General features: G+C 38.9%; 1 protein-coding gene across 4 annotated transcripts in view; it reads left to right on the plus strand.

Moving 5' to 3' along the window:
• Nucleotides 1-5,368: 5,368 nt before the first annotated feature.
• htt (huntingtin) overlaps nt 5,369-14,365 on the plus strand; it is a 242,530-nt gene continuing 233,533 nt past the window's right edge. For all 4 annotated transcript variants that reach the window (XM_051928233.1, XM_028801715.2, XM_051928234.1 and 1 more), the window contains exon 1: nt 5,369-5,765. In XM_051928233.1, coding sequence (XP_051784193.1) covers nt 5,668-5,765 — 98 coding nt within the window. In that variant the 5' untranslated portion in view covers nt 5,369-5,667. The remainder of the gene's footprint in view (nt 5,766-14,365) is intronic.

Below are 14,365 nucleotides of genomic sequence, written 5' to 3' on the forward strand. Positions count from 1 at the left end.
AGAATTGCCAATGCACCTAAACTGCATGTCTTTGGACTGTGGGAGGAAACCCACGCAGACACGGGGAGAACAGGCAAACTCCACGCAGGGAGGACCCGGGAAGCGAACTCGGGTCTCCTTACTGCAAGGCAGCAGTGCTACCACTGCGCCACTGTGCTGCCCGGGTTCAAAAATGAAAACCGTGTTTCTCCATCATGTAATATTTTTTCATAAAACATATTTTTTTTACCTGTCAAGGATGTACCAATTCCTATTCCACCTGATACTCTTAATTCTGTAGAAACATACTCACAGGGAGAAGGAACCTCAGGTGACAATGAAGAATTTGAACTGATGTATTCAAGCAATCAACCGTAGTCATTCATTCAGGATGAACATAATGACTTAGAAGGAGGTCTAGGCCTTCTCAAAGATTTCTCTTGCTACCAAAACACAGAAGATTTTGCAGGATATTTCAAGAAAGATGGATCCTTAGTTTACTGCACTAACAGAAGTGACCCAGTGCAAAAACTTGGCAGAGATTACAATGTTGAAGAATTGAGACTATTAACAGACTAAAAGAAGTCTCAAAGGAGCACTTCTTTGTAACAGTAATAAAAACACATCAATACCTGTTGCCCATACTATGCATTTGAAAGAAACCTACGAGAACACTGAAAACCCATCCATCCATCCATTTTCCAACCCGCTGAATCCGAACACAGGGTCACGGGGTTCTGCTGGAGCCAATCCCAGCCAACACAGGGCACAAGGCAGGGAACCAATCCCGGGCAGGGTGCCAACCCACCGCAGGACACACACAAACACACCCACACACCAAGCACACACTAGGGCCAATTTAGAATCACCAATCCACCTAACCTGCATGTCTTTGGACTGTGGGAGGAAACCGGAGCGCCCGGAGGAAACCCACGCAGACACGGGGAGAACATGCAAACTCCACGCAGGGTGGACCCGGGAAGCGAACCCGGGTCTCCTAACTGCGAGGCAGCAGTGCTACCACTGCGCCACCGTGCCGCCCCACTGAAAACCTTCTTGAGAAAATTAACTATAATAAGCAATGTTGGTTCTGTGAGAGAATAATTTAGTGGTAACAGTAGTTAAGTATTTTGGTTTGCAGTGCACATTGAAATATATAAGCACTTGTTTTAGAAATGTAATGAAGAGAACTACTGAAATGGTTAAGTAAATAAACGACAAGAATGTACTAAGAGAATGGTTGATGTAATACACAAAATGTATGAGGAAATGATTAAGAGACTAGCAGATGTCCTGCAAACAATAAGACTGGACAGTTGTCACATACACAGAGATTTCAAGGATAATAGTTGAACCATGGAGATACAAGAAGAACAAGAGTGCAGTGGAATAGACTTTTATTTGGATAGGTTGTTTAGGAGTAAGCCAACGAACAAATCAGAGTAAATGCATTAATCAGCACTGTTATGTAAATTCAACTGTTTATAAACTGGACCGTGGCGGCACAGTGGCGCAGTGGGTAGTGCTGCTGCCTCTCAGTACGGAGACCCGGGTTTGCTTCCCGGGTCCTCCCTGCGTGGAGTTTGCATGTTCTCCCCGTGTCTGCGTGGGTTTCCTCCGGGCGCTCCGGTTTCCTCCCACAGTCCAAAGACATGCAGGTTAGGTGCATTGGCGATCCTAAATTGGCCCTAGTGTGTGCTTGGTGTGTGGGTGTGTGTGCCCTGTGGTGGGCTGGCGCCCTGCCCGGGGTTTGGTTCCTGCCTTGCGCCCTGTGTTGGCTGGGATTGGCTCCAGCAGACCCCCGTGACCCTGTAGTTAGGATGTAGCGGGTTGGATAATGGATGGATGGATAAACTGGACCTTTGCCCTTATGTTATTTGATCATTCTGTAACAGACTACTGTGATGAATTTGCTGAAGAGTAATTAAAGACTCAATGGAAAAGCTTCCTCCTGCCTGCCAGCTTCCTCTGACTCAAAGAGGTTTTAGAGAAGGCAAAATTCTTTCTTTAACATATTTTCAATTTAATTTCTACCACAGTTTATGTGGTGACCTGAATGTTCTGTGTGTTTTCCTATGTCAGCAGTCAGGACATACGAAATCCCCATGTCTCCTCTTTGAGTGGGACAGCAGGGTCAAGAACTGACATTGGCTTCAGAAGGAATGGCCAGCTAGAAAAAAAGCTACAGCTCAGTGCCAAAAAACATCATCAGACCTAGCTTTGAGGTTCCAGATAAAGTGCTACTGTAACCCCTTCATTTTAAACTTGGTTTAATGCAGCGGTTACTCAAAGGCCTACAAAATGATGTAGCCTGTCTGATGTGTTTGTGCATGAAGTTTCTGGGTTTGTCTGAGGCTAAATTCAAAGACAGCATTTTTTGTGACCTGATATTAGAAAACTGATTTCTGATTAAATTAGATTAGATTAGGTTAGATAAACTTTATTAATCCCACAGGGAAATTCAGATGCATATAACAGCAGTCACATAAAAAACAAGAATATAGACAGATAATGCATCCAACCAACCGATAAATAAATAAATTAATAAATACATACATATATACATAAATAAATAAAATGATGGAAAATTTGATCATGTGATGAACAACCTGGAACGAGAGATGCTTGGGTATCATTCAAAGAAGTACCTTCTAAGTTCTAAGGCTTCTAAGTCCTTAGGTAACAATAAAGGTGCAAATTGGAAAGAAATTGTGAAAAATGTATTAGTTAAGGATTTGGGCTACCACATGAATCTCAAATTTCACTTTTTGGATTTGCATGTGGAATTTTGCCCTGAAAAGTTTGGAGCAGTGAGTGAAGAGCAGGGTGAAAGATTCCATCAGGATATCAAGGACATGGAAAGAAGGTACCAGGGGATATCAGTCTGACGGCAGACTACGGCTGGATGAATCATGGGGACGCACCAGGAAAAACGTACAAAGGATGAGCCACCAAACAAAGTTTCGGTTTACAAAAAGTAAGAAATGACAAAAGCTAGAGAATTTGTATGTAAGTCAATGAATGTGTATTGTTGTTTTCTTTATATACATGTTTAAAACTCTAGATTTTCATTTTATATATTGATTTAGAACAATATTGCACACATGAATAAATTATGTAATTTGCTACGTTTTAGTTAAATTTCTTTTCAGTTTTGTACTTATATGCGACATAATGGAAACATTTTAACTATACAGTATTTTAATTATGTTAATGAATGCAACAAAAATAACTGTTCATAATTAAAACACCTTTTTATGAGATTAATTTTGCAGACCTGTGTAATGTGAACATTCCTTACTCAAAGTTGAAACATGGTGGAAATCTTTATTCAATGTCATAAGCAGCTTCGTGTCAAACAAACATGCATACTGTAAATAAGCTACTCATCAGTTGTCGTTCCTCTTGATCAGTATAATTAAGGCTTTTGAGGACATCTTAAAAAAGAGCATTCAGATACATAGTGAGCTGGCATGAAGACAAATACATTTGTAGAAAACACTACAATAAGGTGCAGTACACATCTTTGCTGTATCCGTGTCACATTTCATTTTTTTTTTGAAGAGTCAGTAAAAATCGCAGTGGTTTCTTAGTGGATTATTCCCAGGTCTGAGCTGAAGCTGTTGGTTGTGACACTGGCATCGATAGAATATAAATCCCAGCTATCCAAGGCATGCATCATCTCTATAACACATTTTCCTCAGTGGATTTGTTGAGTTGTGACAATCATTTTATTTTGTGTCTCATTGCATCTGCATTATTCGTGTCCGCCTCATAAAACTGTTAGCGCGTCTAAAAAACTTGTTCACCTCTGCCCGTATCTTCCCAATTAAAAATATTGTTCCTCCTCCTGACCTGATGCTTTAAATCAAACTTTTTAACATTCAATTTACAAAACCTCCCAGAGTAGATTACAGGCTACAGGCTTTCATTCCAAGCACTTTCACAAATCAGTGGTTGTTCTTATGTCTCATCAGTCTTATTGTTTTGCTGGCTTATTTTGCTTTTCTTATTCTGCATTCAGAAAAGTGGTCTAGCATGATATTTGCATTTAGAATAAATTTTGAAATCTGTTTTCTTTATCAATGTTTTAAACAGTAAACGTTGTTTTACCATATTATGTTGCCTTATTTCTGTGGAGTTTGCTTCTTAAATTGTATGTAAATACTGATAATTAGTGATAAGCAGTGCAGACATGGGTGTAAGACACAGAATGTTAAAGCAGAGACGCTACTTCAATGCTACGGTCATTTCTGTGATAATTTGTAATAAAAGGCCTAACTAAGTGGTCTCCAAGTTCAGTCCTGCAGACCACCATAACTGCAAGTGTTCATCCCAACCACCTTCTGCTTTTAAATGGACTCCTGCCTTTATTAATCAATCTGTTGTTTCCCCAGTTTCTGCCTTTTTTGTGTCAATTCAGAAATTACAAACTGGGTTTACAGAGAAAAGCCAAGCAAAATGACACCTTTTATTGGCTAACTAGAAAGATTACAATATGCAAGCTTTCGAGGCAACTCAGGCCCCTTCTTCAGGCAAGATGTAAACCCTCGAAAGCTTGCATATTGTAATCTTTCTAGTTAGCCAATAAAAGGTGTCATTTTGCTTGGCTTTTCTCTACATTCATAATGGCTAACACGGTACAACACCCTAGTACTACAAACTGGGTTTACTAAATTGTTAGGGGAATGTAGCAAGTATTTGTGTGTGTGACATTAATTATTGTTCTTTTTTAAGATTAATCTTAAAGACTTTGTTCTTGTTTCTGTTCTGGTCATTAAAATCTTTTCTTACCATTTAGCTCACTAACTTATCTCTTTAATATTCAGTGTCATTTGCACCCGTGTCAGTACTGCTATCAGTAATCGTCAGTATTAAGATACAATTAAGGGAGTAAACTCCACAGGTGAAGGGTGAACTAAAAACAAAATAGTAAAGGAAAGTCAACACTTAGATATGGCAAAAATGTTAATTTCTGAATTTCGTTTACATGTAGATATATTAGAACATATTTCAGAATGAAGAATAACAGAAGAGAAACGCTAATTAAACAGATGAGTTAGAGGTTAAGACCGAACCGTTTATTTGTGAAACCGTGTGAAATAAAAACCCGCAGCCACAGTGGGATCCTAAGACTGAATTTGGAAGCCGTGTCATTGAGTGACGGTAAATCCTACAAGGTTCTTATGCATTCCGATAACTCCGCCCCTTTTCTAATCCAATTGCTTATGGCAAACGTCACTCAACTGCAAAGCGCCTCATTTACGCATATAATCTTATGGACTGCCGCATGTTAATCCCGCCCTTAGCACAATTCGATTGGTTGCAACCAATGCCGCTCCCGCGATTCACTTCCCTGTCCATCTGTGCCGCTGTCATCGCGTTTACTTCCTTGCTTGGTGGGAGGGAGGCTTATGGGATGCATTAAAGATGGCTTTCAAAATAGACTGTATCAACATTTGGTTCCCATTCATTTAAAAGAATATCTCATTGTAAACAAGTTATCGCTAGTACGAGGGAGGAGCGCGGCGTCTACGTCGCCCAGGGTTGTTTTGGATTTGTTTAAATCACGTGTGTCAGATCGCTTCCTATTTATTTTTTTTTGCTTTTTTCCAATTTCTCCTCCTCCGCTGCCAGTGCAGCTGTTGCTGTTGACTCGTAAATTTTGTAAATATTGTCCTGGTAAAAATGGCTACCATGGAAAAGCTGATGAAGGCCTTCGAGTCTCTCAAGACATTCCAGCAACAGCAAGGACCACCGGCGGCTGAGGAACTCTTTCAGAAACAGTAAGTGCCTTCTTGACCTGGTGCGGCTGACGGACTTGAGCGAGCGAAGAAGCGCGGCACAGCCGCAGGTGTTGGGCTCTGGCGGGCAGCATGCAAGACAAGCAAGGGCTGTAGGCATGCGATCGATCAGCTGACCGTAGCCTGAACATAAATAATGTAGTCATATACGTCCTCCGCTATGCACAACGCTGTTACCGACTTCATTCACGTCGCCAGGCTTGCCCCGAGTCGGTGTAATTCAATCAAACCTTGCAAGCTGCCAGGCGGCAGTAGATAGCTTTGACGTTACGGTGGCAACTGTAAGTGTACACCGCAGAAATGCACGATACATAAGGCATTAATGAATTATTTGTTCCTCGTGTTGTTCACGTTTGTCGAGAAGTTTGTGTGACAGTGTAGTGATCGCTAGGCTGCGTGGCCTAGTTTTATGTAGCTGGGCAGTGAAGCGCAAGTTCAGCTCCCACCACCGATTTACTTTTTGATCTTGTCCATGTCACTTGACTTGTCAGAGCGCTAGTTGTTTGAACGTGTAAAGAATGCTGTTCATTAGAAAGTGCACTGTTGCCTGCTTTAAGAACATGAATGTATAGGATAGGCTCTGACCAGATTAAACTCTTTAAGTACGTGGATGAAGGGAAGAGAGCCGTACGGTACTTATTAATCTAGTATGCCATTTATATTAGGGTGACCATACTTTGACTTTCAAAGAAAAGAACAGGGATAACGGTGGGGGGTTATTCAGATTCAACAAATGGCAAAAAGTAAATTGTCTATTACCTTTTCTCAGCAAAAATCAAATTCAACTTAACGGTAAGCTTTTAAAATACATGTATGCTTGTCGTTTCTCTTTCATAATGGAAAATAAGTTAAATAACAAAAACAAACATTTTTTTTCTTCAAACGTAGCAAAATTATTCAAAATCTGAGAATAACGTGAATACAGTTATATTCATCATAACTGATATGGGACATCCTTATTGCCTGCAAAAACGGGCAGGTTTAATGAAGCTCTTTGAAACCTAATGAAATAAATTAACCATATCCTCCATAAGTGAACGCTTTTCATCGACTGATATGTAACTATTATGAAATACAAAAACACCATCGGCCTCAATTAGATCATCCTCTCTTTTACCTGGTCTCGCAACATAGCTGACATGGTCTCTCCAAAACAGCAGTTTTGTGCTTTATAGAGTGAATACTTTATAAGCTTTTAAGTTGCTAGCACCTTTATTTGCTAAGACACATATGTGCCAACACTATAATCAGGATGGAAACACGGGTAATTATTTTAAACTTGCCCTTGTACATACATTTTCTTTTGGGGTATCTTTTGTTCTTATGATTTGGTGTTTAATTATAATGCAGCTATGCCCCATCCTCATAGCCATCTACTGAACCAGATAGCCATTCATGCAAATTCCTCTATTTTTCCTATCATCATCTACTAACTACTGTGCAGTGTATGCAGTACTAAGTTATACTATGTGCAAGTTCTAAACACTTCTAGTTGCCCTACTAGCAATGTAAAATTTGATGACGCAGATGCAGTAGAGCTGCTCTAGAGCCATGTTGGACCAGTGGGCGCATGTAGGCCATAATCTAGCAATAGTGACTTGTGAGGGTCAGTAGCAATGAAGATGCACACGGAATGCATGTTGACCACAGAAAGGAAATGTCAATGTGAAAGCATCATCAAATTCCAGAAATTTTAGGCTATTTGGAAATTCTGTGTGGATGCATTTTTAGGCCCTGAAGAGGAGAGGTCCAGGAAAATGACCCTTACTGTATTTATATATGAAAATTGTGACTATCATATTTATTAAAACCTGCCCCTGCTGGAATTTGACCTGTTGAGTTAACAGGTACAGTGTAGGCTTTGGGTTATGATTATTAAAAGGCTGTTAGAAGGTGTTGCTTCTACATCAAATTCTGCAACATTGAATTAGGAACATCACTGTCCAGGATTTGAAAAATTATAATCAGAGCTAACCTGATTTTTTTTTTTTTTTTATATAAAATGGTCAGAGTTTTACTTTTGCTTTGGGTTATATATTCATGATTTATTTCTTCTGATATTCTTGGGTTTCTTAAAGTTTTAGGTAATCATTTGGGGCATATTTGCTGAATGTTTGAGTGTGCTTGTTTGCTGAAGGCTCTAGGTGACTTATTGCTCATTATTTATTTAATGTTAAGGAAGGTGTGCACCCTGTGCTCATTGTAACACAAACAAAGGCATGTGTTAATTTCCTGAACTAGCAGTAGGAATTTATGCTGAAGGTTTTTCCACAGGTTGCTCAAGATGTGAGGCATTTTTGGTGAGAGATAGATGGATAGATACTTTATTAATCCCAAGGGGAAATTCACATACTCCAGCAGCACCTTACTGATACAAAAAAAAAAAATAGTAAATTAAAGATTAGTGAAAAGTGAAGAGTGAGTGAGGCTAGTGCCTGGAACAGAACCACCTCTTACTGAGCAACTTGTCAAGTCTTTCAGTATCTCCTGGTCTTGTACTGACTTACATCATTTACTTTATACATTTCAAAAATGTAAATTACAGAAATTACTGTACAAGTTTGCCTGATGCTGATTTACATCCATCAGTCTTCTTAAGCCACTTTTCCAGGAGAGGGTCGCAGGATAGCCTGAGCATGTGTCACCAATCATTGGGTGCCAGGTAGGAACACCCCCTGGACAGGGCACTGCCTATTTGACAAAAATGATGTTACAGGGAATTCTTCTAAATTTGAGAAATATGGATTCATTTAATTTGTGAGTGACTGTAATTACAGTACAGTTTCATTAATTAGGACTTAAATGCAGAAAAAACTATGTTTTCCCTACCAATGTTACAGTTGGAGAGCATGTCAAATTTAATGACTGCTGGGATATCTTCATGTGACTTGCTCACGACTCTCTGGCAGACTTTCATCTTTTCAAAGTATCTGAAGTTCACCACATTTCAAGAACCAAGTAATGTGCTGCCTAACAGCATTATTGGCAGTACAAATATTTTCCAGGTATGGAGAGTTAAGCCATGGTCTTGGCCCATCTTTTTTTTACGTTCTGTTATGGCTCAACAAATATGAGACAATAGATAGACTATCCCTTTTTCTATTTTTGTCACTTAAAACACCCATTTTCTTTTTTTTTTTTCCTTTGTAACCCCATTGTACTTCCTGCAAAGTGGTCCTTGGTTGTCAGGTCATGCGCACACATATTTGCCCACTCAGAGGCTGAAAACAAAATCAGACCTGTTTGATTTTTTTTGTGGCTTTTTGCAGAACATTTTAACTGATCCCCTGAGGATGTCAAACTGTACAACTTGTGGTCACGTGGTCGCATCACGACTCACTAAGATTATGTAAGTAAAGGCTACAACCGGAAGTTGCTGGAAGAGTCGTGTAGAGTGATGCTGGCTTTAGTAGACAAAATATTGAGGATATGGCCCTATTGTGTTAGCAATGAAAAATAGTTTAAGTCTTACACAAAGATTTTAAATATAAACTTATTACTTTATGGGGCAGGTGACTAAAGCAAGTTTAATTCGCTGTGGGTCTGGTTCAACATGGAAACAAATTTCTTCTGGAGAATGTCACTTTCAGAAGCACCTGTTCAATTTCTTGCCTTCTGCTTGCACAGTGATAATTTTCAAACCTGCGTCAAATATTTAGTGCATTTGTGCCTCGGAGAACTATTCAGATGTCCATATTAGGGATGTCACAATACCAGAATTTTTGTATTCGATACCAGTGAAATTTTACGACACACGATACCTGTCGATTTCACAGCAAAAACAGAAATCCCACTGATGGCTTTTTGTTAAAGTACCTCCATTATTGAAGAGTATTTATGTAATACAATATAGAAATACTAACAGCAACAACACTACTGGTATATCTATCACGTAGGTAAAGCTGTCATTTAAGTAAACAGGTATTGGCATTCATAAAAAAGAAAGTACAATGAAAGTCTTAGATTTTAATGTGTGGCAGAGATAGGGATCTCCCAAGTGTAACAACAAATGGTGAGTTTATAATTTTGGTGGGGATTTCAGAATAGGGTTTATAAAGAATGAAGTATCATGAACTAACTGATTTATGTTATAATTGCTTACGTACACTACAGAAAAGAAACCTAATGAAATTGTAAGCATTAGACGATAAACAATCAACAGTGAATGGTAGTTTGCCTTCAAAAGCCAAACGAATAACACAAAATCATTGTTTGCAGATTCATATTTAGCGATGAAGTAGCAGTTTTATTTGTCTTGCTAAATGCCTGTTTTAGAGATTACATGTCTCTGTGAACACAGTGCATGTTGTTTTAATAAGAAGATGTGCATTGTCCTTCAAGGCATCGAAACACAAAATACATTTTACTTTGGTATTAACAATTAGAGCAACTCCTGTCACTGCCAGTGTAGAAAAACCAAATACCTACTTTGTTTGAGTCTTGCATCCATGTAGATGCATATAAGCCCCCCCACTTAATGAGACTGAGCTGCATACATCATTAGAAAATGGATATATGTGCTTATTACCGTCAGAGGATGAATATGAACCCTCTGTTCATTTATTGTAATTGTGTAGGACACTATTGAAAGTGGTTTATCTCTTTAATATTTTCATGCATGGCAACACAAGTTAAACAATTACACCTAATTTGATTGTTAAAGTTATTTTGTTCTCAAACCATACACCAATCTGTTTCTAAGCTAATTCCATAATGGGGTAAAACTGGCAGTAACGTGAGCCTGTCTGTGTATGTGATTCCTGCACTCACTGAAATTCTCTTGTCTTGAGCACAAAGTATTTCTAGACATGACTTTTGCTGTCTTTCATTTCAACATGTGTTGATGCTGTTCTTTATCATCAATACTGTTGGCCTTTTTTTGTGTAGTTTTTATTCAAGCTTTTCCCATGTATTATTGTGCCTTTTGGAGTCATGTATGAGTGCAGAACAGACTTTCTCAGTACTATCGACACTGTAAAAAAGCTGGGACTGTTACTGTTTTTGGAACTTTGGTACTGAATTAGTCCAGAAATACACGTTATTGTTGTAATACCTCTATTATCAATTTTTTTTTCTTCTTGTTTTTTTTTTGGGCTGCTTCTGTTAGAGTTCACCATAGCGGATCATCTTCTTCCATATCTTTCTGTCCTCTTCATCTTGTTCTGTTACATCCATCACCTGCATGTCCTCTCTCACCACATCCATAAATCTTCTCTTAGGCTTTCCTCTCTTTCTCTTCCCTGGCAGCTCTATCCTTAGCATCCTTCTCCCAATATACCCAGCATCTCTCCTCTGCACATGTCTAAAGCAATGCAATCTTGCCTCTCTGGTTTTGTCTCCAAACCGTCCTGCCTGAACTGACCCTTTGATGTACTTTTCCCCAATATTACTGGTTGATAATAGAAGCAAATAATAGAATTTCAAACTTGTTCCATATAAGTAATGTGAACAGATGAAATGGCAAGTATCATGCATATACAGTAATCCCTCGCTATATCGCGCTTCGCCTTTCGCGGCTTCACTCTATCGCGGATTTTATATGTAAGCATATTTAAATATATATCGCGGATTTTATATGTAAGCATATTTAAATATATATCGCGGATTTTTTGCTGGTTCGCGGATTTCTGAGGACAATGGGTCTTTTAATTTCTGGTACATGCTTCCTCAGTTGGTTTGCCCAGTTGATTTCATACAAGGGACGCTATTGGCAGATGGCTGAGAAGCTACCCAACTTACTTTTCTCTCTCTCTCTCTTGCGCTGACTTTCTCTGATCCTGACGTAGGGGGTGTGAGCAGGGGGGCTGTTCGCACACCTAGACGATACGGACGCTCGTCTAAAAATGCTGAAAGATTATCTTCACGTTGCTACCTTCTGTGCAGCTGCTTTGTGAAGCGACATGCTGCACGGTGCTTCGCATACTTAAAAGCTCGAAGGGCACGTATTGATTTTTGATGTTTGTTTTTCTCTGTCTCTCTCTCTCTCTCTCTCTCTCTCTCCCTCTCCCTCCCTGCTCCTGACGGAGGGGGTGTGAGCTGCCGCCTTCAACAGCTTTGTACCGGCGGTGCTTCGCATACTTAAAAGCCAAACAGCCCTATTGATTTGTTTGCTTTTCTTTCTCTCTCTGACATTCTCTGCTCCTGACGCGCACTCCTTTGAAGAGGAAGATATGTTTGCATTCTTTTAATTGTGAGATTGAACTGTCATCTCTGTCTTGTCATGGAGCACAGTTTAAACTTTTGAAAAAGAGACAAATATTTGTTTGCAGTGTTTGAATAACGTTCCTGTCTCTCTACAACCTCCTGTGTTTCTGCGCAAATCTGTGACCCAAGCATGACAATATAAAAATAACCATATAAACATATGGTTTCTACTTCGCGGATTTTCTTATTTCGCGGGTGGCTCTGGAACGCAACCCCCGCGATGTAGGAGGGATTACTGTACAATACATAAAACAAAAGAAATGCCTACATAGGCAGCCTAAAGCAACTAACCCATCCAAACACCATCCTAACCTGGAAAAATACACTGGAAATGTTCTTAGTTCCCTGTGTGATAACCAGAAGAAAGATATGCCTGACATCTCCCAAATGTTCACTGAGTTTAGGTGTTAAGACAAGTCATGTTGACCGCTTGTCATCAAAGGTTAAACCACACATACGATTTCTTGCCATTTGACAAGTTTGAATCTGAGTAACCAATCAGTCCTCTCTGCAGGGAGTTCAAAAGGGACCACTTCTGAAAGTAACACCTCCAAAGGTGCACCAGAAGATTTCTACTGGGAGGGTTACAGCTTGCTTTGCATAAGTACCTGTGGAAATATCTGGCACAAAATAGGGATATAGATAGATAGGATTGATGATAGAAAGTTGGAGCTTTTAGTACACTTTTCTTTCCTTCCACTATCTTTAAATGTAAGTTTGTCAAAGCAGGTGAAATGTATTTTTAAAAGTTGGAGAAAGAGCAGTTGCTCTGGGTTTGTAGAATAAGACATTTTCAAGAAAGGCACTGATTGCAGAATAAATGGAGCCTGGTATGCCACCATTCCCCCTTTTTTTTTATCTGCCTACTCATAACTCTAAAGATGCAAGCTTCCATTTGCGTATCATCCAAGTAACTTGTCACAAGCTCTGTAATAAAGTGACACTTGCATTCATGCTGTGTTCATTTGCCTCTTCAGAATCTGCTTGCTGGCTTGGGGGTTTCAATGAGAAACCAGAGGTGTGAATTGTAAGAAACCGTTTTTCAGAATATAGCTAAGTCAACCTAATAAGCTGGAATAAGAACAGGAATGATATGCAAAAGTTACCAAAAACAAACACCATAGACAACTTTCACTATGTTCCCTTTGAAAATTTGCAGTGATGTAATAAATTAAATCCATTTGTGTCAAGATTGGGTGCCATATTGCCTCTGTCACTCAACAGAGTTTGGTGCCTACTGCATAGATCGGGTAGGTGATCAAGATTACTGCATGGACCACCTGGTAATGTTCGTGGTAGGACAAACACTGATTGCAGCAATAATTCACCAATTCCTCCATTAATAAAACCTACTTAATCAATTTTAGAGTTGCATCTAGCCAGCAGCTTCTGGTGCAAGGCCATTACAAGTTTTTAAAGTGACAAAAGCCAGTTGTGTGATAGACTTGGCTACCCACATTTTTTCACACAAGTCCCATTTAGATTGTATAATCAATCTAAACCAAATGTTTTTTTTTGGGATATGTGAGGGTAGTGGAATCTCAAGAAAAAAAAATTGAAACACGGGGAGAACATGGACACTTCCGACAGTCAGTTTTCATTTCTTGACAGCTGAAGCAGTGAAGTCTGCAGCTTTTATTCCCTGTATTATATTATTAAAGGAGGCTTACTTTTAGACCATGATGTGACAGGATCGATTTCCTGACGCCCACGGGATGGGGGAATGGTTTCAAGATTAACTTTATCAGTCAATTTAATGTTTGCAGCAATAGCTGAAAGCTATTAGTTTAATTTGGTTTTTTTTTTTTTTTTTGTACAATGTTTGTATAAGTAGTTGCGTTTGACTGGGAGGCAATCTGTCCACGCAGACTACTGGTTTTGTGAGTGCCTTACTTCTTATTTGCTTTTAATTTTAATTTTCTTGGATGTTAGCCTATAGCCTTGAATCACATAAAGGCATCCATTACTTGTTTTCTGTATTCTGTTGTTTCAAATTGTATTCGTACATATAAATTGTAGGTAGGCATCTGTGTGGTGATGGTTTTCTCTATTAACTGCTTAATTGTATTTGAAACATGTAAATGTACAAGTGGAGAGACACAATACAACTTTGTAGTTACTGCTTAATCTTGGACTGATGTGTTCTTTATAAGATGTTTATTTAGATGATATGCAAATATAATAACTGTTTAGTACAGATTTGTATCTAGATAGAAGATTGAATAAAGAATAAAACTATACAGCAGCCAACATTCCAGCTAATAACATTTAAAAAAATTAACACGAATATCTTTTATATACTTTTGTAAAATCCATAAATACTATAAATACTATAAATTTGAATGTGTAAATGGAGTTAAGAAAATATGATCAAACAC

The sequence above is a fragment of the Erpetoichthys calabaricus genome, chromosome 5 (genome assembly GCF_900747795.2).
Source record: "Erpetoichthys calabaricus chromosome 5, fErpCal1.3, whole genome shotgun sequence".
Taxonomy (NCBI): Eukaryota; Metazoa; Chordata; class Cladistia; order Polypteriformes; family Polypteridae; genus Erpetoichthys; species Erpetoichthys calabaricus.